Source organism: Sander vitreus, chromosome 11 (assembly GCF_031162955.1).
Source record: "Sander vitreus isolate 19-12246 chromosome 11, sanVit1, whole genome shotgun sequence".
NCBI lineage: Eukaryota > Metazoa > Chordata > Actinopteri > Perciformes > Percidae > Sander > Sander vitreus.
The window spans coordinates 24311554-24339482 of NC_135865.1; the positions used below are offsets into that span (position 1 = coordinate 24311554).

The window sequence follows — 27929 nt, forward strand, 5'->3', positions numbered from 1 at the left end:
CTACTGTATGTCCCCCATAAGAAAAGTGAGCCACCAGTGGCAACATCTGCATTTGTACTCCATAACAACGTATGTGGTAAAAAGTTGAAAATGATTCACAGAGCCTGAGTGGTAATCTTTTTGGTACATTTGTTAACCAAGATCACTAATTTATCTTGAGAAAATCACTGCAAGATCTAACATGTCAACATTAGCATTGCAAAGAATACATGTATCCAGTTAATGAAGCTTATTTCTCCAAATTATTTCCTGGAAGAATTGTTTTATCATTTTGCAAATAGACTGATGTATTATTATCTTGTGCTAATAATGCTGAATAGATTAACCTGGAAAAGACTTCAGCTTCAATTAACAAAATCACAGAAGCAAAAACGTTGTCTCTATGATGCCAAAAAAAAGCTGCTTGCATCGCGGACTGATGCGTGTCGTGGCCGCTGGGAGGAGACGTCAGGCAGGTAGGCTACAAGATGGAAACAGTAGCTCTGTTATAACTCTCTGACGCACATGCAGCAAGCAACTACATGTATGAAATATTCCGACTTTGTCAGCTTCTCATTCAGCCGGCAGCTTGAGTCACCAGGACGGAATGGATGCCACGTAGCCTAAAGTAGTAAGTAAGTTATGACCTGTCATTCCTCTTTACTTTTCTTTTCTTTTTAAATCGATTCGCGACACTTTTATATTTCAGACGTGAGGAACCTACATTTAATGCCACTAAAGAATATAAAAACGCCACTTTGTTTTGCAGGGATACTTAAAAGGAAGTCAAAACCACGATAAAGTAAAAATTATGAAGTTTGTAGTCATAGTAACAACTTCAGTTCTTGCAGGAATATAACGCCACAGATTTTAAAACCCCCACAAAATGATATTGTAGTGAAATTACACGAGCTAACTACAATTAGGTCCAATCAATTCATTGTCTGTTTACTATTGATCACTTTTACTATTCTAAAACAAAACAGTTTAGGCGTAGAAGCCAAAAATAATAACTTAGAAGTCAACAAAATATGCCATCTCAAGTTTGTTCTGTAATTCAAAAACCGTGGGTCCAAACGGCAAAAATATTATTATCACAAGAGAGATAAAAGCCTGGCGAACGCATTGATGTGGTTTTTATGTTTGTGGTGTCAAATATATGCGACACAGAGCAGGTAACAAACAGGGACCTGCAGTAAAGTCAGTATAAACGCTGTGTAATACCATATACGATACGACTGTTGTGGTTCTGCTGATATGCAAGATGAATTTAAAACCGTTAAGGACCTTTTTTTTGTCTTTATGCAATATAATTATTCAAAATGTGACTTAATTTAGTTCAATCAAACAACAAGTTTGCTTTCCTCTTTTCTAGACGCACACGCACACACACACACACACACACACACACACACACACACACACACACACACACACACACACACACACACACACACACACACACACACACACACACGCCGACACACTCTGTTCGTGTTCTTATATGCAAAGTAGGTGGATGTCCTGACTGTCGAAACAGAGCAAAATATTTGGCTTTTGACAGCTACATGTCCTAATGTCATAGCTGACTGGTTTAGTCATTCAACACAGCTGACTGAAACACCACAAGCCACACTCAGGGGGGTTGACAGCTGTGATGAAAAAACAGAAAAGATGATCTGTGACATCATTCAGTCATGTTTCCGACACAAAGCAAACACCTTTTAAAATATTCACTTAGTTTTTGTTCCCTTAAAGCAACAAGTTATGTGTACTTCATGTCATGTCAGAGTGTAGTACACAGTACACATAAAGTCCAAGGTTTTTGCATCGCTGTGGTTGTTTAGCTGTTTTGTCTCCACACCTAGGCAATTTGTTATGAATCATTGCTGCAACACTTCAGCACTAAGAAACATTACTCATGTTAAAGTTTTATATTGAAATATTAGATATTGGAATATTTATTTATTATATGAAGATTATATGTCCTTTTGAGCAAAATATCCATCTCTGCTGACTTCACATGAGTTTTTTAGCAGATTTTATTTGTGAAGCATGGATAGAAAAACAATTTTTTATTTGCAATGTAATAATTCATAAGAAGTGATGTTCTTTTCTGATAAATGTTTTCTCCGCTGTCGTATTGGTCCATGTGGGCTGGGCTCTTGTATGTGCGTGACATGAAAGTGTACCAATTTGAAGGCAATACACAGAATGACATACCTACAAGCAAGTAATATATATGCATAAGCCCATATACACTGCTATGTGTGTCATGACTGCAGGTTCTGAGGAAACAAGAAAACTTAAAGGGTTGGTTCATTTAAATGAAAAAAGAACATACTGTACATTATTTTCTCACGTGCCTCTGCATGGTGGCATCAAGCAGTACAGATAGTTTTAGTTTTATTTATCTCATTTTTCAGATGTTCCTTCTATATCTCCAACCCGATACAATAGAGATGAATGGAATTCCATCTGTTGTTGTGCTCACAGCATTGAAAAACTAAACGTAAAATAACATATACACAATCAATATCCTTTGTTACTCTGGATAATCGGAATTTAGAAAACAGTTTACACTTTTTGAACCGCTGCTATTGTACATTTTGATTGAATGATTGTAGAAAAGTGACACCTTTAGTAATATTATGTACTAATACACTCTATATAGGGCCATTTTTCATGATGGGTGCTTCTACTTTGATATTTTAAGAACATTTTGAGGCTAAAAAACGACCTTAGGTTTACTGTTGAGGACTTTTACTTATAGTTGAGTATTTTTATATTGTGTTAGTGGTACTATTAATTAAGTGAAAGATCTGATTAGTCTGAAATAGCCTCTTCACAATATTTGACCAAACCAGCAGCAAAAAGTGTGAGTCCAACAATATAAAATTATTTATTTCCTGCACTTTTCTCATCGACAGTTGGTCAAAATGCTGTTAAAATCTGAGAGGAAGCACTGATGTGTGCTTTCAGATGTTAGTCTGTGTTGTGCATTTGCATCCATGCATGCTCTGCATGTCTTTATGTGCCCTTTTACCCTGTTTGCCTGCTGCAGTGAGCTCTAGACATGACTGTGGACTGCTGGGAGGGACATGTGTGTGTCTCTGAGTGTGTGTAAATGTGCATGTGTCAGCAGGAGCAGGACAGCGGCACGCTCCCATTGAAAAGGAATTGGGGGATGTGGGGCTGGATGACGTTTGGCCCGGCAGCTGGGAGCTGCTCCGTTCTTTTGTTCCTCTTTGACCCCGCTGACCCGGCACTCGCCCCGGTGTCACACACACACACACACACACACCTGCATGCGGCCAGACACATGGTCGCACTTACGCACACACACAAGCATGCAGCCGTATATATGGAAATGTGCAAATTTGCACAATACACACCACAGACACACACACTGCAGTGTTCAGGCCTGGCCCTGTGGGGACGATCTATCATGACTTAATTAGGGAGCTGTGTGTGTGTGTGTGTGTGTGTGTGTGTGTGTGTGTGTGTGTGTGTGTGTGCGTGCGTGTTTGTGTGTGCGTGTGTGTGTGACTCGCTGTATGTACTCTATGAAAGATATTTTATCGTCTTTAAAGCTGTAAAGGTGTAATTCCCTGACGTTTCCCTTACTTACCATAATCATGTTAAATCACCTCTGTGACAAAAAAATGCTTCCCCTTGATAGTATTTCATTGTCGAAAAATTCCCAGATTTTCCTTACCTTGCATGGCAGCTGGATTAGCACCCTATCACGAGAGAGAATTGCGGGATCACATATCACATGAAAATCCATCTCGTCAGGCTTCAAGTAATGCGTTTGTTTCCGAACAGCAGCGGACCGAACCAGTCAGAGTGTAATGAGGAACTGCTGGCAGCTACGGGCGTGGTCTAGGTGTGTGATGGCCACGACTGTTTTTTCAAAATAACAATGGCATACGTGAAAGACAGATGGTTTATCCAATCACCTGTCTGGTATTTTTTTGAAGTAGCCTGCCATTTTCCAAACAGTTTCCAGTGACGGTTTCTCTGATGGTTCTGTGTTAACAAACCATTTGGCACGTCAGCTTAAGATTTCCCCTGACTCGCCAGGAAAATTTACTGATGTTCTCTTTATGGAATAAACCTCTCAAAATCACATTGGGCCCAGAAACTTCAGGAAGTCTGGAACATTTTTAACTAAAAATACAGTTTTCTAAACACATTTTTCATCTTTTCCATAGTTAATCCTCCACATTCTTTCAAAGTATAGACAGAAGAATGGAGGTCATAGCAGTGTTCATTTTCTACTAAACTTGTAATGTTTGCTCGTTGACAATAGGCAGAAGTGTCTTGTGTAATTGTGCTGGAATACACATGGTAGAAGTGTGTGTGTGTGTGTGTGTGTGTGTATGATTTCCCAGCAAACAGTTCAATCTAATGGCTAGAATCTGCTGAAACGATTAATAGCTTTATTGTTTAACTCATCTATCAACCACACATCACACATTTTGCAGGATCCAGATTATCAAATGTGAAGTTACACTGCTTTTCTCTGTATTATATGATTATAAATTGAATATCTTTGGGTTTTAGACTGTTAGTCGATGAAAATAACCCTTAGTTGCTGTTCCTCTTTGAAAACTACAATTCCAAAGATGCTGACCGGTTGCCGCGGAGGTTTTATTGGCTTGAGTTATGTGGTAAATCTCAGCAATGTGTCTTGCTTTGTGTGGCTGCTGAATCACTCCATCTCCATTACACCAAACACGAGCCAGTGTGAACAGCAGGTGGTGTGCACGTGAGTGTGTGTATGTGTATGTGTGTGTGCGCACATGTTTTCATGCTGCCTCCTTGCCTCCTTAAGTGACCCAGAGGGCACTAGGCCTAAGGGCAACTTTTTGTGTCTTCAAAGTCCTCGGTGACCCTGTCCCATCCCCCTCTACACACACACACACACACACACACACACACACACACACACACACACAGATCTGGTTTGTTTGGCTACCCTCTCCATAGGTAGGAGCATGTGTGGGGGCTGTTAGTATAGCATTATGCCTGTTAAGTGTGTGTGTGTGTGTGTGTGTGTGTGTGTGTGTGTGTGTGTGTGTGTGTGTGTGTGTGTGTGTGTGTGTGGATGATACCAGCTGGACCTCTTCCTCACCCTGTATCCACCTCTCAGGCCTTGTTAAGGGGCTGGAGTAATCCCTGCTGCCTGGATCAGTGCTTACCCAGTGGGCTGAAGACAGAGCTGCTGCAGCCTCTGCTCCTGCTGTTTCTTTACTGGCACACATTCATCCATCCCTCTGCCTGGATTATCTTCACATGTTCTCTTTCTTCTGTCCTTTCTCTTTTTTTTCTCGTCACCCACGTCAATGTGAAAAAGAGTTACACATAACCCTGACTGTGATCAAGCATGTTGGAATTATTTTCTGGAGAGGATTGTTTTAGGGATTGCAGGTTTACAGACTCCATTGCTAATTTTGTTCATGTTCATAAATTAATGATCAAATGTTGATGAAATCCACAAGAATGTGCTAATAGCCTAATAACTTGTGTGGTTGCATTCAGACTAGAGGCGGTGTTATTCACATTTTGTGCACATTGCTTCAGCAAGACGGCCCTGTGTTTGAGTCCACGAATTGGCCAAAGACTTTCTGTGTGGATTATCCTCTTTGTCCTCCGGTATCCTCCCATTCCAAAGACTTAAAGATTTTAAATGTATTGATTTATCTGCTAGTTATTATGTCAGTGTGTTGTACATTATACATACAATTAACACATATTTTCTCCAAAAACAAGTCAAACTTGAATATTCAGTATTACTGTAATATGAATTTCAGGACTGTATGCATCCATTTTAGATTAAATAATTATGTATGGACTTCAATAATATAAGATCAAAGTTTAATCAAAGTGGGATTGTGCCCTATGGTGTGTTAACACAGCAATACACCGGAAAATGAATGCAAAGGATAATTTCCCTGCAGAACTAATTTATTTAATAAAGGTACAATCCAAAGTGTGATCATTGTGAATTAGGTGGGGTGCAGACATAAGAAAAGCTTATTAAAAAAAACATAGATCCATTTTTGATAATATTTTACTAACAAAAACAAACAAAAAGAGTTGGCTCAGAACTGCAATAACATACTTTTACTTTCATGTCAGATTTGGTGGCACTTCCATATGTTTCCTCTTTTGTTTGAGGTAGAATAGCCACACAGGTCAAACAGAACTCCTCAGATTTATCTTGGGTAAACAGCAGCAGCACTGTGCCGCGCTGCGTTCAAGAGGCTTGGTAAGGTGCATGCAGGCGGCGGGGAGCAGGACACCTGTTCTTCCTGCGACTAGAAGCAGATGGTCCACATGGCTCCTGCTCCCCAAGGGGAAAACCTGTCAGCTGAGCCCCAATTAAAGAGTCACTGCAAGTCAGAGAGGAGCAGGAGTGGGGGTTGTAGAGAGAGAGTAGAGAAGAAAATCAGTCTAATTATAAAATTACTATAAATTAACTAACATGTAATTGTAATACAGATCCTGTTTGATTTGTTAATATCCTAGGCCTCTTTTTTTCTTTAATTTTGAAGTGACTTAGTGCCCACCACACACTGGAATGACCCTGACTACATACTGTAGATTTAAGACAAATTATGAAACTACTTGCCTGAAGCCAATCTCTGTTAAGCAGTTTATATTCCCAGATACAAATTAGTTTTTATGGTATTTGTTTAATTTTTCTTTTCTTTTCTTGTAAATTGTAAAAGCTTGTGGGCTTACTTGTGTGAGAAATGCGGATTTGAATGAAGTTAGCATAATGATCTAATATGCATGTTAACTAAAATACCAAACTAAAAGCTATACTATTTGACCCTATAATACCTTGTGAAAATATAAACTTAAAAAAACTTTACAAGAGTAAAATACTTAAAGTGTAACTGAGCTTAATAATGTAACTGACTGCTACATCATGTAACGATGTCCAAATTATTTAGCATCTTTATATTATTACCTTAGCAAGCAATTATCGCATAGGATTTATTCATGAAGTACTTTATGTAAAATACAATGCACTAATAAAGCATAATGTCTGACGTGATATATATGTTTGTGTTTGTGATGTTTTTTTGTTATGCAGGTGAAACAGTGTACGCCATCATTATAACCTTATGATTAACAGTTTTAACATATCACTGCTTGCTGACTCACTTCGGCTTCAGTCTGATTTTGAAAGATGAGAAAAACCACTGACCCGAATTTCCAAGTACATGTGATTAGTTCTATATATAACCTACAGTTATTTGCAAAAATGTTGTCTACTTCTAAGGTGAAAAATGTTTCACTCTGTGAGTACCAACCAATATGAATAGATTTGATTGCACATAACATATTCACCTAAATGTTCAGTGGTTCAGGGACATTCAGTTGTAGCAGTACAAGTACATTGAAACTATACAAGCAAAACAAAATTACATGCAAAAGTAACAGTGGTATGATTAATAGCAGCAGAATCAACAGTGTACACCAATATATGATAAAATTAATTGGTACTCAGTGTTTGTCTTTTAATATAATAGAATATAATGTAATAGTCAATGTAACACATTAACATAATATAGTATAACATGGTACATTATGATATAGTAAAGGATATGAGACATAGTATAAGGTGAAGTGTAGTAATATAGTATTGCACAACATAATGTATAGTACAACAATATAACATAGTAAACAATATTATACTTTTTTATTTGAATTTAGTCTAACTGTTTACACAGTTTTCCACTCATAAGCAAGAATAATTTGGCGAAAAAAGTCAACATTTAAAAAAATTTAAAATCAGGCCATGTGATGTAATTGAGGCCAAATAGACACTAGGCAAATTTACATATACAATACCAATAATATTTACTGTAATAACTTTAAATGAGTGCTCAACCCTGATGAAATAAATGTTAGTTAAATGGGAACTGTGCCCATCAGATTTGCATGTTCTGGGTTCAAGGAACGTTTACTGAGCATGCAAAGGACTGCATCACGCTTCTTTAGAATGTTTGCCAGGCTGGCAACAAGCCATTGGGGCCGGTTGCCAAAGTTGACAGAATCAATTGGTGTTGCCATTCCCATATCTGAGTAATAAAACTGACACTAAAAGCAGTTAAACACATTTAACAGGATAGACACACACCACAGTCACCACACATGCACAAACACACACACACACACACACACACACACACACACACACACACACACACACACACACACACACACACACACATGCATGTAATACACTTTGAATAGGGCCATTTTTCATATGAGGGCTTTCACTTTTGATACTTGACACTTCTACTTAGGACTTCTACTTATAGTTGAGTATTTTTATATTGTGTTATTGGTACTTCGAATTAAGTGAAAGATCTCAATAGCCCTCCGCTAAAAAGTTGAGAATATTTTAACTTTTATGTGTGTCCAAAAAAAAACCAGGACATGCGGTGCCAGAGAGGCCGTACAGGTTACATACTTAGGGTTAATACATGTATTCCCTTGCTCTGAAATTATAGAATACTATCTCCTCTTCAGTAAAGCAATGCTCCATGATTTACTTAATTTTGTCTTATTTGGTAATTTACATTACTGTAATATTGTCTGCACAATGATTCAATGACAATTGACAGGTTGGCAATGTTGGGAGAAAAAAATTAACCTCCTTTCTGAAGGTAAAATGGCCTGGTAACTGGAACTGTTTAAGTCCAGCCTGACAGGCAGCCAGTCTTTGTTTCTGCCATCCTCTGAGCCTACAAGTAATACCCCTCCTCACAATCTGAGGCCATTGAAAATATGCAGCAATTTTGTCAGGGCTGTGTCCAAACAATAGAGCCCTACTCTTGCTTTTTTCCCTTCCTTTTTTCTCGTTTCCTTCTCTTTTCCTTTTCTGCATCTTGTTAGTTTGAAGGCTTTTTCCCTTCATAGCTTCCTTCCCACCTGCTAACTTTCCGTCAGACATATACACACTCTCACGCACGCACGCACGCACGCACACACGCACCCCCACACACACACACACACACACACACACACACACACACACACACATAAACACACACACAAGCGCTTACATTCCAAACACCCGTTTTGAGAGCACACATTACTTTTAACATAATTCGCCTCATTGTCTGAGTCAAACCAATCCCCCACCGATGAAACAAAGAGGTCGAAGGCGGCAGCCGTCCCCAGTGGGCCAGGTGTTCCGCAGGGCTCAATTCTGGGTCCTGTTTTTTTTTTTTCCCTCACTCTTTCTCCTCATATATCTGTATTTGTGTGTGTGTGTGTGTGTGTGCGTGTGTGTGCGTGCGTGCGTGCGTGTGTGTGTGTGCGTGTGTGTGTGTGTAATGGCCCTGAGCATGGTGAGTGTGTGTGCAGCTGCCCGCCGAGGGCCCTCCTTTGTGTCCCCCTCCCCACCATTGTCAACTCACGCCTTCTCGTCCATTCATGGCTCAAGCCGGCGAATGGGCTGGTGTGTTGTGTGTGTGTGTGTGTGTGTGTGTGTGTGTGTGTGTGTGTGTGTGTGTGTGTGTGTGTGTGTGTGTGTTTGTTGTCTGTGATGTTTGGGGTAAAGGGGAGGGGGGGGGGGGTGGAGATATCCTAGCTTATGTTATTGTCCCTTTCTATTGGTGGAGTGGTGGGGGACAGAATAAGCTTTGGTGAAGACAGGTTGTGGTCAGATTTCTGCGTTGGCATTGGTCAGGAGGCAGCAGCAGTGTGAGGAGGAGGATTGTAGATGCTTTCCACTCCATCTGTTGTCAGTCACACTGCTCAACCTGCAGCCTCAGGAAACTGCACTCTGCTGCTCAACCAAAAAGAAGAGTTTGAAAGCTGATCTCTTAGGATTGCTGCTAAACTCAACCAGGAAACTAATTTTGCTCAGCCCCACTTGGATTGACAGCTTTACATTCTCCAACTCTTTAGATACTGGATACTGGAGATTGGATACTGAGATTTGACTTGATTTTTGAGGGATTTTGTCATAAATCTGGGTTTACTTTACCAGCACCATTATTGGGAACTTCCCCCTAACGTTTTTCTGACTTATGCTTTGTTGTTGGAATGACCAAAGGCAGCATTCCAGGAGAGAAATTGTAGGAGTTCTTGCCTTTTCTCTGTTTTGCTGCCTTGCTGTTTCTTTTGGAGCTGCGTGGTAAGTGTTTTCCTTTTGTTCTTCTTGTGCTTTGCCCTGGGTTAGCCTCAGTTTTGCATGGTAAAGAATATTAAGAACACTGTTATCATGCTTTGTCATGGGTCACTTACAGTAATCAGCAGCAATAGGTCTATATGTAGATGTGACCAAAATGCTCATATGTGGTGTAATGCTGCCGTTAGAGAGTTAGCTAGACAAAGAAACTCCAAGTTCCAAAGTTGTTGTGATGATTGTGTTATTTTGTATCTAGCTCAGATCTGTTTTACATGTTGAAAGTGGCAAATATACTTATTAACAAAACACGGTTCAAAACGGTTGAATTTATAGACAGACAATGCCCAATTAAAGAATAGTTTGTTTTAGCCACGCTAGTAGCAGATAGCAATGTCCGTCCATTCACCACTTCCAGAATGAAATGTCTCAAATCAACTATTGGATATGTTAAAAAAAAAAAATTGGAAAAAATGTGGTTTATAGGAATGTTTTGCTCACTTTGGAAAGTTTTAGTGTAGATGTACAGTATAAAGTTTGTTCACAAGTGAAATTGAGACAGATAAAAAGGCTTTGTGTGGTTTTCAACCAGGGCTTCTTGGGGGATTCCTTGGGGTTCTCCCACAGCATGATGAATAGTTTAATTTCACTCCAATTTAATTAATCCAAAATCAATAAGAAAAGTATATTAAATATTGATGAGAGTGGAACCAGATATGATGAATGATTCTAGATCCCCACATATGACATATGACATGGTGCTCCTGGGTTCAGTTAGCAACAGAGAGGCAGAACAGATGTAACTGACTGAGAGTCTGCACAACTCTGAGGTGAAAGTAAGTGCTACCCACAACCTCTATCCAAAAAGGTTACACGACAGACAGTGGTGATATGTATCACTGAGGATGAATCTGGACACCACCAGTTGCAGAGGCAGGAGGGGAAGGTGGAGGATGCTTTCAGGGAGGTCCCCTGTGACTTCAGCAGGCATCTGTTGCCCCCACTGCCGATATTTACCCCCCACCCCCACCCTCTACACCCCCTTTGTCCCCCTCCCAGCCAGTCGCTGGTGTGGCAGACTGGCTCACTGCCGGGCTCAGTCGGCAAATGGCAGCCATGCGGGAACCCTGAGGGACTGGTCAGGGTCTGGACTCGGGGGAGCTCATCCCTCCGTACACCCCCAAGGGGGCTAACCCCAGATCATGACACATACAGAGATACTCACAGTGCAGAAGCTGTGCAGGCAGGCTGGGTCACTGAGGTGGAGGCTGCAGCATCTGTTCACTATGGAAAGACTCAGGCCCCCCTCCCACTAAACCCATCCAGAAATTATTTGGTAGATGAGTTATTCTTTCTGTATAATATGTTCATAAAGATTTGGATTCAAAATCACAAAAAGTCGCTAAATAGATTTTTTACTTAGAAGTTTCCCAATTGAGAAATATTTCTCAATGTCTGAAGTATCAACCAAAATAAACTGAAATACTCTTTATTAGCCTCCTACATTATTGTGATGCATGTATTATTTTTGTCTTCTTCAAAATGTAAAGACAAATAAAAAATGTCACGTTGAATCTGGAAAAGCTTATAAAACATTTCATAATGAATATTTTTTCAGCTAAGCATCAAATTTGGCACAATAGTGGCTTGTAGATTATTGTTGTTCATTAATTGTTGATTTGTGACATTGTTAGAATTCTTTTTTTTTTTACTATATTCATAGTGTTATTTGCTGCCAAAAGATTATTAATAAACGCAAGACTACATTACAATAACACAGACTACATTACTATAGTGATGATGGTTTAGCATTAAAAGGCAAAATATATTTGTATTATACAATGTATTATACGTATTTGGTTCTTTAGTGGGTGTTGTAACTTCTCAACAAAACCATGAATACTATGTGAATACATTTATTTACCTTGTTTGTATTACATATTTTTTTCTAAAACTCACAGTGGGACACTAAAAGCCATACTGACTGCGATGATCACACATACAGTAGTTGACTGCTTCTGACTGGGTGATTTACACTTGCTGTGTCACCTTCATATTTCTGCTGACTCCTCAAAGATTCCGTCTGGCGACCTGTGACCAAGGCTGGTGTGACTGCTGCATCACCAGGCATCATGTGTGTGTGTGTGTTGGTGGGGGTGAACGGGTTTAAAATGCCCCAGCCTCCGTCTGTGCACACTGCTCGGGCCTGGAGAACAATACTCCCATCACAGGAGGACAGATTGGGAGGCAGCTGCATTGTTGAATGACGGCAAGCCAGACACACTTCTTCCCCCCCATCCCCTCACACACACACAAAAACACACTCTCACTCTTTCCTTTTGTGCTTCTTTTGTTGTTGCGGACTAAATTATTCCAGCTCTTTTGTGGCATTCAGGGTGACAAACAGTGCCGCGGCAGCTTAGACATCGGGGTCGGGACATTAAGAGGCCCCTGCTTTCCGGTGCTTTAGCCTGAGATCCAAGAGACTCCTCATTACAACTGTCGCTATATAAATAGAATATATAAACACACATACACACATACAAAGTCTGAAATTAACTCTTCTTAATTAGTTTGCAGAGGCTGGTTGATAATGAATAATATTTTTGGGCTTGAATAAAATATGTGATGGACATTACTTTTAAAGCCATTTCCTGTTCAGGTGTCACATTATTCTTAATTTAAAGCAAGACTATGTCACTTTTGAAACAAAGAGTAACACAAGCTTGCTCTTACAAATGAAACGCTGAAATCCTTTGTGATAAAAAAAAATTGGAAAAAATTGGAAATTTCACTTTATCCACTTTTTAGTCTCGCATTGCCAGACCTTCCTCCACTGCTGCGCTGCGGAGGAGGGTCTGGCTAGTCCACACAGCATTCTGGGATGGAAGAAAAACCTGCTCTGGTTTATTGGCATTTCTTTAAACCAATCACAATCATCTTGGGCGGCGCTAAGCACCGGGAAAAGCCGCGGCGCCTCTACAAATAGCCTCGGGAAGGAACTAGTTTGGGTGGAACGTGTACGTTCAAAAGTTGCTTTAATTGTGAGAGAGAAAACTCAGATTGGACAGATAGTCTAGCTAGCTGTCTGGATTTACCCTGCAGAGATCTGAGGCGCAGTTAACCATAGTCAACCATAAATCCACCGGAGTTTAAAATGCCAACACGAAGAAAGCGAAAGGTAACGGACATCCGGCTGAAAAGAGTTAAATCTGGCAGAATTTCTGACGGCAACGGAGCAATCCCGGACGTGGAATGTCATTGATATAGACCATCCACTTTATAACCTGCTTTTGGTCCTTGTTCCCCTTGTTCTGACTCCGGTCAGCTAATGACGATGTCTTTAAAGCAACTGTCTCAAGAGAATCATGTAAAACTTGGTGCACCTTAATTCCACAGTTTGTGACCACAGTGTCTGTTGTTTTTACTATATTTCCTTCTGTTTCACATATATGTTGCTGTATGTTTTCGGAGGCTTCACACTGCTGTGTCAGATTAAAGTTAAGTTTCAGCTAACGTCAGGATGGTTTACTGTCCAAACAACTGTGAAACCAAATCTGAGATGCTTCCACTTTGTCCAAAGCATGATAATAGACAATCAAAAGTGTTTTTTTTGTTTGAAAAGGACCTTACATGCTTTCATTGACTGCAGCATTTTAGTAGTCATCAACTACTCTCACGAAGTAGCCGACTAATCGCGGGAAATATATATCTTATATATATATACTTCTTTTCAGCCAATAACTTTCAGCCAATAACTGATCAGTTTTTGTCAAAAAGGTCTCAAATACAACCAGTAAAGGGTTAACTAATGTATGCGGGACCCACCTGGAGGGAGGTGAAACAGCAGAGTCCTCGATTGGCTCTGAGAGGCTGTTCACAAATGAGCTGCGATCTGACTGGACTAAACCAGACTAATGCAGGCATGTCTGAGCTGGAGATAACTGTCTCTTTCTTGCAAGGATAGCGGGCGTCTTCCTTCTCTAAATACCTTAAATTCTGTTTATTTAACATGAGATAACAGAAAATAATTCTTCAAACAAATCTATCTTCAACAACAACCACCTTTTTAAGTTACGTCCACCTTCGGTCGATTGTCGTCTGCCTACTTTGTTCACTCTGTTGGTGCTTCTCCTCACTAACATTGGCACAGTGTTGATTGTAGCATTGGGACGTACAGCCACGTCTCTTTCTACTTTAGCATCCCACACTGTACAGTGTTAAAGTCACACATGACAACTATGATTATTGACCATTGTCAACAAGACCTACCCACAGCGCCACCAGCTGCATATCTGCTGCAGAAGCATTGCCACTGCTTTATTACAGCACCGTGCTAAAACTACAGATAAACTATTAGTCTACAATTCTGTGACTATTCTGTTGACCATTCTGTGAAACCCCTAGCCTGCAGTTACAAAGCTTTTCACAGACCTGGGAGCAGTTCAATGCTTTGGGAGTACCCTTGATGGGAATTTCCACAGATAAACAACCCAACACACAAACACACTGACCCTGGTTTTTGTTTGTGGTTTGAACGAGTGTTAAAAACATTGAATCCAGTTATCAATTCACTGGTCGTTGACTTTTAATTCCTTTGTGCACTAAAAAGAAAAAAAAGCCCTAAAGCTGTAGTGAGGGCAAATGATGCATAGAACAAACAAGACTTAACTAGATCAAGGATAAACGTTTAAGGAAGCTTAAAGTAAGCCTCTGTTAAGTATAGTTGCTATGTATTTATGTAGGAGTTATGTGTGTGCTTGTTGTAATGTATGGGTGTGTTTTTGAGATGTGGGAGAAAAGGATCATGTTGTTTATTTAAAGAGGTCACTAAGCAATGTCCTACCACACCAGATCCCTCTTTGTTTTATCCAATCCGTGGACCCTCACAGGGCCAGTGGGCAACACTTCTGTAAAGAAAGAGAGGCTGTAATGACCATTAGGGGTTCATTCAAATTGCTCTCATAACTAAAACTGAAAGGCTCGTAATTCCTGCATGGACTTCAGTGTGAGGTGTTCATGCTAGGTGCTCATGTTATAAAGATTCTGATTCAATTTCATGAATATCACTTTGTGTTTAATTTCAAGAATGTGAATTTGTAAGGCACCACTTTAAAATGTTTTAGTTGAAATTAAACAAACTGCATTGATGGTCTTTTAATGGAGTTTTAAAGGAACATACCAGTGTTTTTGCACATTTAAGACTGTTATAACAAGTCATGTCGGCAATGGTCTGATTGATCTTTCTGCACTTGTAACACTCATACTTGTAACACACAAACCAGCAGAAATCCTATAATGTAACACTCTTTAAGTAACAGGCTCACTATGTGCTGTTGTAAATGGGAAAATGTCCTGTTTTCTAATATAATATGACGGACACTTTTTCAGACGTAATTTTCAGAAAAAACATGATCTCATCATTTAGTCAAATGTAGTATTTTCTTGCCTGTAGATAACACATATCTGCAGGTCAAAAAACTCCCACTGCTGTTGCTTTTGTTGCCGTTATGTGGTGCAGGTTGGACAAGAACAGCAGCTTGTGCTGAGGCTTTGGAAATGTCGGCTGTTTGCATCAGTGACGTTTGATTTCCTTGTCTTCTTTTTTTGTTAAAATTACTTATTGTATATTAATAAGAAGGGATTGTTTTGAAAATATGTCCAAACTGGAGTTTCATCTTTAAATGGCCACTTTGAAATATGAAATTGAACTTTGTCGGTTACAACAATTATAATGGTCACCTGCTCTTTTAAAGAGTAACTACATCCTCAAATGTTGCTATATCCTTTCCTTCAACCACATTTAAGTATTGTTTTGATTTATTTGTGTCAAGTAATAATTATTCTTATTTGGAAATTTGGTGTAGTTAGTTACTCTTTAAACATTACTGTTCACAATAAGATTAACTTAATGTCTCAAGTCAGACCATTTCTTTAAAGAATTCTGGCAAAGTAAGGATTCATAAATAACTCAGGGGGCAGTACTCATGTATTTCACTTAAGCCTTCATGCTAACATACAGTATGTATCCAAGGCTTTGTTAAGAAACTTTGTTGATTCTCCAGTTAGTAATCAGAATTAGACCTAGTTTGTGATGCTGTTTTATTAAATTGAATCCATGTGCAAGCAATTCTGCTCATTGTTATATTTTTGCACATTGGAATATTGTGTTTTAGCCTGAAACCATTGCACCACAAGGTTCTGAATGTGTTGTGCATTGGGCAACACAGCCATCATGGTATGTAAACTGAGAAGTTAATGCTTGCATAGATTAGGTAATCAGAGAGTCTGCCTGTGGCGCTCAAGTCAGTCAGACAAGCCACGGCACGTTAATGTGTTATTCTCACGCAACTGTAATTAAAAATACCAAGCAATATATTATTTAAAATAAAATACAAGCGTATGTCAGTCAGAGTTCTGACATTTATTTAGTTTGTGTAAAGCACTTAAAATCATAGACTATCCATATTTATGAGATTTAAAGAAAACAATTTTGTCACCCAGCCCTGTATTGGGAAAATATTCTTGGCATGAGCCTACATGTCTGCAATATGAGATATGATTCTTGGCAAAAGTCTTCAGTAATTACATACATCAATAATGTAGTTTGGCATCACTTGAACATGTTTCTTGGCTCAGGTATCTGGTATTTTGCCTCTAGTCTAATTGATGTTTCTTTGACGACTAAGCTCCTCGCTGCTAACATGCAAATCAGTAGAAGTGGGAGGGCAGGTAAGGGTGGTTACAGGTTAAAGGATCCTTAAAGCGTAACTCTCGCCAAAATGCAACCTAGAGTCTTTTTGTGAATGTACCCGAGTCAAACTTTCATTTAAAAGCATATTTAGGAGGGAAGCGTCACTTTTCGGTCAAATGGCCTTTTGAATGGGAGTCCTAAGGGCACTTTTATGCTAGCCTCAAAATAGCTATTTTTAAAACACTAAGAAGGCTTGACACAACATGAAACTTTGCTTGAAGTATCACCAGGGGCTCTACACATGAACTCCAGCATTGAGAACATTGTTTGTGTACACAGAGTTTACTAAAAAGAAAGGTTTTGAGCAACTCACTGTAGCTGTTGTTCTTCCGGTCACCGTCTGTCGAGCCAGTCAAAAATAGTCGAGGGAGGAGAGTAAAGATGGAAAGCTCCAAAAGCTTAGTTCCATATAAATGCACAGATAATTTATTGTTTTGTCGTTAGTGAAACACAATATTGATCTTGTAGTTGAAAAAGGAGCCTCATATAAGAATGACATTTCCTTCTATGGAGTCCATTCATTCGCATTCGGAGATCGCCTATTTTGGACTGGGAAAATGGCGGATAGCGTAAACAACAACTGCTAACGTGAGTTGCTCAAAACCTTTCTTTTTAGTAAACTCTGGGTACACAAACAATGTTGTCAATGCTTTCATTAAGGTGTAGAGCCCCTGGTGATACTTCGAGCAAAGTTTCATGTTGTGTCGAGCCTTCTTAGTGTTTTTTTTTTAAAATAGCTATTTTGAGGCTAGCATAAAAGTGCCCCTAACTCTCCCATTCAAAAGGCCATTTGACCGAAAAAAACGAAAATAGGATAAAGTGACGCTTCCCTCCTAAATATGCTTTTAAACGAAAGTTTGACTTGGGTACATTCACAAAAAGACCCTAGGTTGCATTTTGGCGAGAGTTATGCTTTAAAGCATTTACTCCTGTTAAAGGTTAGTATTTGCATCATCACGGTACTTTGCGTTTAAGACCTGTATTTTTTGTTTTGTTTTTTTGGCTCAATTCTGTTGAGAAATCTTAATATGTAAATGCTGTAGCTGGCAGACGTTTCATGGGAAGTGGTGCTCCTATGGACTCTACTTATTTTCTGTTACTGATGAAGACGGTGTCTCTAAGTTTTTGCTGAGCTTGCTGAGCTGGCAGGAAAAAGCAGAGTAAAGCGACCTTTCAACTTGTTGAAGAGATTTCTTTCTTAAGAATGTGGCCAAACTGTGTACTGAATGTTTTTACACCTGGCTGATATCTGATCACAATGTGAGCCAGATCACCTTCAGATCTGATAGAATCCTGATTGCAATACGTCCTACCTAAATTTACAGATGGCATTAACAGGCATTTTCAATATTCAGATATGATATCCAGATGCAGATCACATGGTAATACGAAGTGTAAATGCAGTTGATTCATTCCTGCATACTCTTCATCACTTTTATGCAGTCCTTGCATGAATTTAACCAGTCACTTCTTGTCTCTCCCTCAAGCTTCACTCCAAAGACCAGTCACTAAGCTGTTAACTACCAGCAGTAACAGTGGGGTCTGTCAGGTGTCCGGGAGCTCACGGAGGGTGTGGAGCTGGATGTATGAGACAGCTTCATGGGCGTGAAAAACCATCTGGAGGATGGGACAGGCCACATCCTCAGCCTGGGGCTGGATCTAGACTACCTCCATGTGGAAGGTGCTAAGCAGCAGGTCAGCCTGAGCACTGTGAGGGATCCTGGGAATATAGGGGTCTTAACGGTCAAAGCTGGTGCCCCGAGTAACAGCGGTAACAGTATTGGTAGTAGTAGCACAAGTTTTAGTACTAATTCAATCTGTAGCAGCAGTAGTAGTTGCAGTAACTTCTCAGACAGTGACGATGAACGGCTCCAGAATGGGTCTGGTTCAGAATCTCAATACCCTCAGCAAGACCAGCCTCACCTACAGCACCAGGAGTCATCTTCAGTCTTTCAGACAGTCAGGCTGGACCTGGCACCAAACCGATCCCCTGGAGACCCCCCACAGCCAGAAACATCATCCTCCACTGACCCTGTCACAGACTACCGCACCAAGGTGGAGTTTGCTCTCAAGCTTGGCTACTCTGAGGAGCTGGTGCTGCTGGTGCTGAGGAAATTGGGCCCAGACGCACTCATCAACGACATGCTGGGCGAGCTGGTCAAACTAGGAACCAAGACAGAGATGGAGCAACAAAGAGGTTTGACTGTCTCCCAGTCTCCCTCCTTCTCTTTGTCATCTGCTTTGGTCTGCTCCTCCTCCTCTTCTTCCTTCTCCAACTCCTCTCCGGACTCCTGTCAGCTGCTGTGTCCATCCCAACTGCTGGAGGACAAAGAAAACCTTCGGCCCGTTGTGGTGGATGGGAGCAATGTAGCCATGAGGTGAGAAGGATAACAACGGATAGCCACATTTTACATGATGACTGCACTGATGCTTCACTCAGTGAAGAAAATCCCATGTCTTAGAGTAGGGGAAGAGTAGCTATTCACTACCACGACTAATATATGACAAAACAACAATGCCTTCCTTTTTTTTTGATGGTCAAATGAAACAGAGTTTTAGATTTTGGTGGTAGGACAACTCTTTCGTTTGTGTTCACATCACTGATTGTCTTTAACGTGCCTTTCTGCTCTTGCAGTCATGGAAATAAGGAAGTGTTCTCCTGTCAAGGCATCCAGCTGGCTGTTGATTGGTTCTTGGAGCAAGGCCACCGTGACATCACTGTTTTTGTCCCTGCTTGGAGAAAAGAGCAATCACGACCTGATGCTCTCATCACAGGTAACGGCTAATCAGCTACTATAGATTTAAAGTCTTCTGCTTCGGGATTGATTTCTTATCGTCATCAATACTGAATGGAAGATTTATCAACTTTCTTGTCCTTTCTTTATGTCTAACTGTATCCCGTCTCTTTCTTCAGACCAAGAGATTTTACGGCGACTAGAGAAAGAGAAGATCCTGGTCTTCACCCCATCTCGCCGTGTGCAGGGACGCCGTGTGGTTTGCTACGATGACCGATTCATCGTCAAACTGGCCTACGAGTCAGACGGCATCATTGTTTCCAATGACAACTACCGTGACCTAGCCAATGAGAAGCCAGAGTGGAAGAAATTCATTGATGAGCGTCTACTGATGTACTCCTTCGTAAACGACAAGTAAGCAACTCATACCAAAGGAGAACAAATTCTATTGGAGTGAAGAAAAGAGAAAAGTGCTAATACCTTTAGAAATTACATTACGGAAAATCCTTTAGTTGCATTTTGCCTGCCACAAGTCACTAAAAGGAGATAATACTATAAAAAACTAAGGTAGAAAGTAAGAAAACGGAGCCTCTGTTTTGGAAAAGTCATAATAGACTAAAGACGGAGGCTTTGCTGCTACTCATTAGCCATTAATATAAAAAGCCTTAACTTTAACTTTTGTCCAGTGTGTGTCCGAACCACTAAAGAACACTTAAAAAGAAAGTTAAAACTTAAAAGATAGCTGGTATCCCTCTAACTTTGACACAATCCTTTTTTGCAGGGAAATTATCTGAGGATTTCCAATTTAATGAGCTATTTACTGTATGTTTGTTTGGGGTTAATCTATTAACTGTGTATTTAGGTTCATGCCACCAGATGACCCACTGGGACGCCACGGACCCAGTCTGGAAAACTTCCTGAGGAAGAGGCCTATTGTTCCTGAACACAGGAAGCAGCCATGTCCTTATGGTAAAAATATGCAGCAGTTATATGCACTTGAGTGTTTGTGCTGCAAATTGTATTTTTGCACCAATTAGCACCTTCACTTGGTTTTCTAGATACATTCCTGTATTTTAAGAAATAAATAACAAAAAGAATGATCCTTAAGTATGTTATTCAACCTCTTTTGTTTTTATGCGAGAGAGGTTAACTTTGCTCTAGAGCAGTGGAATTAACAGAGATACAAAAAGATGCAAATATTATCCTCTAAGATGTTATAAAACATTTTCATTCCAGCACATTAATGACAAATGCTTCTCTTTTTTCGTCTTTTAGGGAAGAAGTGCACATATGGCCACAAGTGCAAGTTTTACCACCCTGAAAGGGGTAGCCAGCCCCAGCGTGCTGTGGCTGATGAGCTCCGTGCCAGTGCCAAAATGTCATCAGTAGCTTCTAGAGGTCTACTGGAAGATGCCCTGATGATAAAGAGCCAAAGTTCTGGTCAACCAGAAGGAATGGCTGAGGCCGAGCCAAGTCGGGGCACTCCAAAGAAACAGCCAAGCCCCAGCCTTCGGCGCTCCTTCACTGACCTCTTGGAGGACAAGCTTCGGATCAAGTCCAAAGTGGAAGGACGTAGGGGAAGCAACAGCAGCAGCAGCAGTAGTTGTAGCAGTAGCTTTCTAGGGTATTCTGCTCCAGGGGGGGGGGCTTCATCAGGAAGCTTTGACCGATGGGAGCACCCTGGGGGAAGTGGTGGAGGCAGCTTGAGGGTTGCTGGAGCATCTGGACCAAGCCAGACTGAAACTTACCACAGATGTGAGTCTCCAGAGCTGGGCTACAGCTCACTGGTAAAGGCCTACTCTAGCCTCAGTCTGGTAGTTCCACAGAGTCCTGAATGCTTCTTCCCAGCTGATCTGCGAGCTGGATCGCTGCTGTCAGACTGTAGCAGTGAAGGCAGTGCCAGCTCAGACTCTTTCTCCCCTGACCCTTTGTTAGACGATGGTTCCAAATGCCACCATCACCACCACCATCCTCACCACCATCATCACTGCTCTGGCCAGAATGCCCACCCTGTAAGCCGTGTTCCTCCTGGACTGGGCCAGCATGCTCCTTATAGCTATCCTGTTCCTCAAGCACTACGGAGACAACATGGTTTTGGCTTGGAAGACCCCCCATCTTCTGTTACCTCTCATGTATCTCCACGTCCCTTCAAGTCCCCTTCACCCTACATCCCACCCCACCTTCGGCATCCATTGCTGAGCAGTTTCCCAGGAGAATTCCCAGCTCGTTCACCCCAAACATCCACTGCTCACTCCCACTCTCAGAGCAATTTGATGGGCTCCCTTTGGCAGGAAGGTGGGCTCCAGGACCCCCAAGTGTACAAAGGGTCACCACTACATTCCCGAAGAAACCAATCGGGGCTAAACCAACAACCACAGCATCAGATAAACTGGGACCCCCATTACCAGCAGCCCCCTAAGCCTTGCTATGATCCATATGGCTTCCAGAGCCTTCCAGAAGTCCACGAGAAGGCTTGGCACTCTCCTTGGGGCAGGCAAGCCCATTCATCATCCCGTGGCCTTTCAGCATCCAGTCTTCCACCTCTCCCTCAGCTGTCCCTTCCATCCTTCACTACCCACAAAAGCCACCTGTCCTCAGTACCCCAGCAACAGGAACCCCGTGTCTCGGGTCAATACCAGGACCTTAGAGAGAGGGTGTTTGTTGACTTGTGCCGCATCTTCCCTCCAGACTTGGTGAGGATGGTGATGACCAGGAACCCTCATGTGGTGGATGCTCAGGAGCTTGCAGCTGCGATTCTGATGGAGAAATCGCAGCACGGTTCTTGAATTAAGCCAGAAGGTGGAGTTACAGCCTAATCTCAACTGGGCTCACTTCTGCAGGTTTATTTCTTGTTATGATCTTAATTATTAAAGTCAGGTTGGACACACACAAACCAAAAGCAGAAGATATGAAGCTCATTTAGCTTTAGTTAATGGACTGCTTAATTTCATAACAGGGAAGTTGTCTCATTATTTTTAATGGTATTTTTGTAAAGGGAAATTGCCATATTTTGTCAGTGAATATTATATCAGTGAATATGCCTGCTATTTCAGCACTTAAGATCAGGGAAAGTTGGGGTTCAATGTGCATTTTGTGAGCTATTTTGGGTTATGAGTAAATACCTAAAGGTAGTGTGCTAAGGGAGGCTTTTAATGTGTTTTAAGGGTGACAGTGTTGTTTATTTTAAATTAATTTATTTGTTATATTTTAAGTTATTTTGATGATTTCTTTTAAATGATTCGGTTTTTGGCACTTTTTATGTTATTGCTGTGTTTCCTTGGCAATCATATCACGGTATAGGTATATCTAAAATTCCTATTTACCATCTGAGCGAAATACTTCTGTTTTCCAGTCACGAAGATGATGACAGCGTGGGTTATGTAAAATAATATATTTAATCGTGAAATTTCATTACACATCGCAAATATATTCCTACCTTATTTTATGGTCGAATTAGCTAAACAAATGGATCAAGGGTTTCTCTGTAGACTGGCAGGTGGCCGATAAGATGTTGTGGTGAGATTTTGTGGATTTCCCCCACACGGAAGTGAAAGTCAAGCGGCACCGACAAAGAAGATAGCAAAAACTCCACTTGAAAACCCCAAGCTGTTGTTCACTTTTGAATACGTTTATTTCGTCTGCTAGGAGCCCTGTCAGCTGACTTCACAGTTCATCAGCTTTCAGTACTATTTGTTTTAAAACATCCCCTCAGTTCTTTTCCATCTTTAAACCATATCAAAATTCTAAATCATATGAAGGTGGCTGTGGAGAGCACCAGAAATGTTTAGGGTTCAAAGAAGATTGTTGGTATTATTTAGATTTTAATTTAAAATATGTGTTAATTTATTACCTTTCAATGTGTGTGAATGTCTGTCTTGCATGAGACACAGGGTCTCCGTTGTCAGTGGTGACATGACGTGGAGGGTTTAGCCGCCTCAAACAGGGTAAAACTCTTTTGTACCCTTCTGTTAAATAGAGCCACAGCTTTGCAGTAAAAGACAGGAACAGACTGGCAAGAGTTGGGAAACACCTTCCTCTCACAGACTATGTTACCAGACACTTAATATCATGGGGACACCTATAGATAGTAGTTTTTAGGTCTACAAACTTTTCTCAGATGCGCTAATAATCTCACTGGTTGAATTAAAACTCAGTTGTTTAGTAAAGAAAGAAACTTTAAGAAAAATACAAAAATATAAGCGGTAATAACTTGAATTCATTCATTACCATCAAGGACATGAATTAATTACCTTAGTTAGACAGCAATAAGCTAATATAGTTTCAACTTGGCAAGTCTAAATCATTTTTTTAATTTCAGATTAATCAGAGTAATGTCCAAGGACTGCAACTAACAATTATTTCATTACTAATTATCTGTTAAAATAACGAATTTGTATTAATCACTTCATAAATGAAATCGATTAAATGTCCAAAAGTACGACCAAAAGTAAATATTATAACTAATTTGACGTAATTTTAAACTAAGCATCTTTCCTTTTGATCTGCCTTCTCTTTCAAAGTACTTTTAGGTTGTCATCTCTTAATGTTAAGCACTTTGAACTGTATTTGTTGTATGAAATAGTAATATTCTTATTTTTATTATTATCTCCACCAATGGGATTATTTTAATGTCTGAGGAATTGTTTGTAAAGCTAAACTAACTCTTGCCTGGTCTCTTTATTGATACAAATTGTATCCTATACACTTTTTTTAAACAAGATCAATGTTATATATGAGAATATTTAAACAAAAACTATTTCGAGTTGAATATTTTGAGTATTTGTGGCAGACTTTGTCACCTATGGACATAGCCTTTATTTATATGAGGGGGTATTTTATTCCCTTTTTCAAAGTGCAGGAAAGAGAAAGTCTCTTATGCACTTTTTTGGAGACCGTTATTGTTTATATTGTCAGTGAACTGAAAGCATGGTACTGTGTAGCCCAAAAAAAAACTCAGTCGGGTTAGAGGTTGAGTCGGCTTAACCATGGTGAAAAGCAGATCATTTCCGTGGTTAAAGGTGTTAAAAATAAAGGTGTGGTTAAATGTGATGTGGTCTCATTACTCATGAGACATATTGAAGCTTGTCAGCATCACAGTATAAAACAGTATTTTTGGAACACTTCTGGAGCAAAAATAGACTGCACTTGTGAATGCTGTTAAAAGAGAGGAGGTTTTGATGAGCTTGCTTCTCAAATTTGTGCCACAGGCACCAGATCTTTCGTGACGCTTTTCCCAGAAAGCTAAAACCACATTTTCTTCTTCTCGAAGCTCTCTTACTTGAAAAGCTCTCTTCTCAAGGGCTGTACTGTAATCTGAAAGGTGTCGATCTCAGGAACAAGTCCTCAGTAATTCCTGTCTGTCAGTTGATTTCTTTTTCTCTGATGCTCTCATGGCCTTGTGCTATGATGTAATGGCTGAGTAAGTCAGTCATAGCTGAAGTGCTCTCACCCTGCTGGTCTGGCTGGCACTGTGTGCTCGTGTTCGCCACAGGGTTGAGAAACTCTACAATTCAATTAAACAAACCTCTAAAGGTGCTGTGTTAACATTCCTGTGGATATTAAAAAAACGTATTTAGTGTATGAGGGCAAAGACTATTTTTCTATTATCATGAACTTGTTTAGAGCTATTTTTCTATTGTACATGTTTATCTGCAAGAAGAGATTGTAGTCAGTGTTGCTGAATAAGGGGAGGTACACTTTGCTAACTGTGCTAATGTGTTTGATTTTCTCCACAAATGTTACTTCACAGTGTTCAGACTGAATATGATCATGCAAATTTACACCTCGCTTTATTCATGTGAATTTGGGCGTTTTTGTGGTCCATGTTTTTCACCGCAAATAGCCAATGTTAGCGTGTTTATTAGCTAGCAAAACCAGACTTGGACTGACCTCAAAACTTAACATTCCTGTTCTTTATTATGTTTCTCAAGCTTTTTTCCTTTTTGTGTCATCTCTGTACGTTGTAAGTGGTAAATGAAGTCATCTGCTTTGGAAAATTGCATTCTTCTGTCCAAGTTATGACACTTTTTGTGACGCTATCTGCGTATCAACCCCCGCAAGTGTAGCCATAAGCTTGCTTGCTAGCGAGCATTGTGTATAATAAGCCTTTGTCACAGTCACACGTGTTACTAGCAACATTAGCAATGGCTTTGTTCTACTGCAGTAAGTTGTTTAAAATCGCATACTAAATACTCAATCTGTATGTACTGCATACTGCTTACTGAATTAATGATTAAGTATGCCATTACCAGCAGACTGTTCACACTGAAGTAAATTCCAGCAATATGTCTTCTCTGCATCACCACTGTTTTGATTATGTTACCGGACCCGCCGAAACATTAAGTGAAAATTGTTTATTACAAATGTGAATTAACATTACCTCTTCCACTCAATTTAATATTTTCCAGTATTATTTTAATGCAAATTTAAATGATTAAACATGTAAGTATTAAATATGTTTTCTACGGTACATTATATACGTGAGCTCCTGCGCTTTTCCTCTTAACTGTACCTTAACATCTTAACTTCCAATCATTCATTACTCTTATATCCAACGGTTCATTCTTTAAACCATTTGCCTCACAGTCAGCCATTGTCTGATGAACCGCAATGCATTTTGGAGCTGTTGAGTATGTCCAGTAAGCTCACGTCTCGTAAACATCTGGGATTTCCTAATGTACATGAAATCCAAATACTATGCAGTTGGAATGCACCACATACTCAATTTTACATCATACTTAGTATTAATAGTATGTGAATAATATGCGGTTTTGAACACAGCCTCAGTGAGCCATGTCAGTATAATAGTGAGCCATCATGCACAACACCAGCCCCCTGAAACCGAAGCAGCTAAATGAAATTCAGCCTTCATTTATTTTATCATTTGTCCAAGTGTCAAAATGTCCTCTGTAAAAAAAGACCTATAGACACCCTATGACTTGCAACAACGAACTGGAACAAATTATGACATCAGCCAAGCAGCTTTTTATTTTTTTTGGTTTGTACCTGTAATAACATAGCAAGGTTGTATGAAACTGCAACAATGATTTTCTTTCTTGCTCACCAGTAGGCCTACATCATGGTTTCCCCTCGCAAATCACTACCGAGCTGTTGGGCAAATTTCACCTTAATTTGCTATTGATGTAAAAACACATCAGGTTTCGGTAAAGGTCAATCCCATGCTGCCAGCTATCCCACAATGCCTTGACAAGCTTAAAGTCTCGTAGAACCTGAATAGGGTCCACAGTGAACTTGCTTCGGTTCACATCCTCTTGCATTTTGTCATGTGATCAACCTGCCTAAAATTTGCTTCACGTTCAGTCTGAACACACCTTTAAGAATTTATGGGTAGGTTTTTTTCTACAATAATGTTTTGTCATTTGTTGCTCTTTTGACTAAAATGGCCTCAAATCCAGCAGTTTTATCCAATAGGAAAGAAATGTAAAATATCAACAATGTCCATGTTTATCACAGTTTATTCCTACCCATATTTCTAATGTGCTTTAATACAGCTTCATTTCTGCTACATAAACAATTAAAGTGCCACCTTTTCAGAGACCAAAGCCAAGTAAAAGGCTGTTTTCTTTTGCTTTTCAATGTTTTCCCCTTTGCTCAGGTCAATGATGGTTATATTAAACCAAAATAAAAAGAAGATATTAAAGTGTTTGACTATTGCTGCTGTTTCACTGTGTGTCCTGCTGGCAGATGAAAAGTTTAATTCCAAAAGAAGGTCCAAAGCGGTCATGTACAACTGCGCTATTTGTGAAATATTGATTTAGCGCAGTCAAATTGTGTTTCAAAAGTAGCCACCTTTTAGTGTGCAATACTAAGGCATTGCTTTAAACTGATGAATTTGAATGAGTTATATGTACAGGATGTGCCCAGCCCAAACACAATACCCATTTAATCAAAAAGAGGAAAAAAAAATGAAGATTCAAATGAAATTGGCTGAAATGCTTTTGTACAAACAGTTTTACTTTCATTTCATTCATGCTTTTTGTTAATGTTGTTCCTTTTTATTAAAACATGTCTTTTGGAGTGGGTCTCTTCAGACTTTGTGCTACAGGGCCGTGGGACTCAACTGAGCTTTAGGAAATGAAACCCAAAACAAAAGCTAACCTGTCATACCTACTGAATCTGGGAAACTGTGGCCAAATGTTGACTGTTTGTTATGTGTAATGTAAAAGTGAGCAATAAAAGCCCTACTCAAGCTATCATGTATGCTCTTGAATGTTCCAGAAAAGGGAAGCTGGGGAGATCCAGCTGGAGCAACTTAGGCATTCATTGAATTTATAACAAC

At 40.0% G+C, this 27929-nt stretch overlaps 1 protein-coding gene across 2 annotated transcripts; it reads left to right on the forward strand.

Moving 5' to 3' along the window:
* The first annotated feature begins 472 nt into the window (after positions 1–472).
* On the forward strand, positions 473–27843 carry LOC144525547 (putative ribonuclease ZC3H12C). Of its 2 annotated transcripts, none has more exons than XM_078262472.1 (6): positions 473–614; positions 18383–19273; positions 19531–19670; positions 19810–20044; positions 20493–20599; positions 20906–27843. In XM_078262472.1, the coding sequence occupies exons 2-6, from the start codon at positions 18495–18497 to the stop codon at positions 22414–22416; spliced, it is 2772 nt and encodes a 923-aa protein (XP_078118598.1). In that variant the 5' UTR covers positions 473–614; positions 18383–18494; the 3' UTR covers positions 22417–27843. The 2 variants fall into 2 exon arrangements, with proteins under 2 accessions (XP_078118598.1, XP_078118600.1); XM_078262474.1 differs by having other exon boundaries at positions 473–610.
* The last annotated feature ends 86 nt before the right edge of the window (positions 27844–27929 follow it).

What these genes read in the sequence shown, in the direction of transcription:
- LOC144525547 (XM_078262472.1), top strand. Translation starts at nt 18,495, where the DNA reads ATGGGCGTGAAAAACCATCTGGAGGATGGGACAGGCCACATCCTCAGC. An exon ending in ACCTGATGCTCTCATCACAG is followed by an intron (nt 19,671 to 19,809) that starts GTAACGGCTAAT and finishes CTCTTTCTTCAG; the next exon opens with ACCAAGAGATTTTACGGCGA. An exon ending in GAAGCAGCCATGTCCTTATG is followed by an intron (nt 20,600 to 20,905) that starts GTAAAAATATGC and finishes TTCGTCTTTTAG; the next exon opens with GGAAGAAGTGCACATATGGC.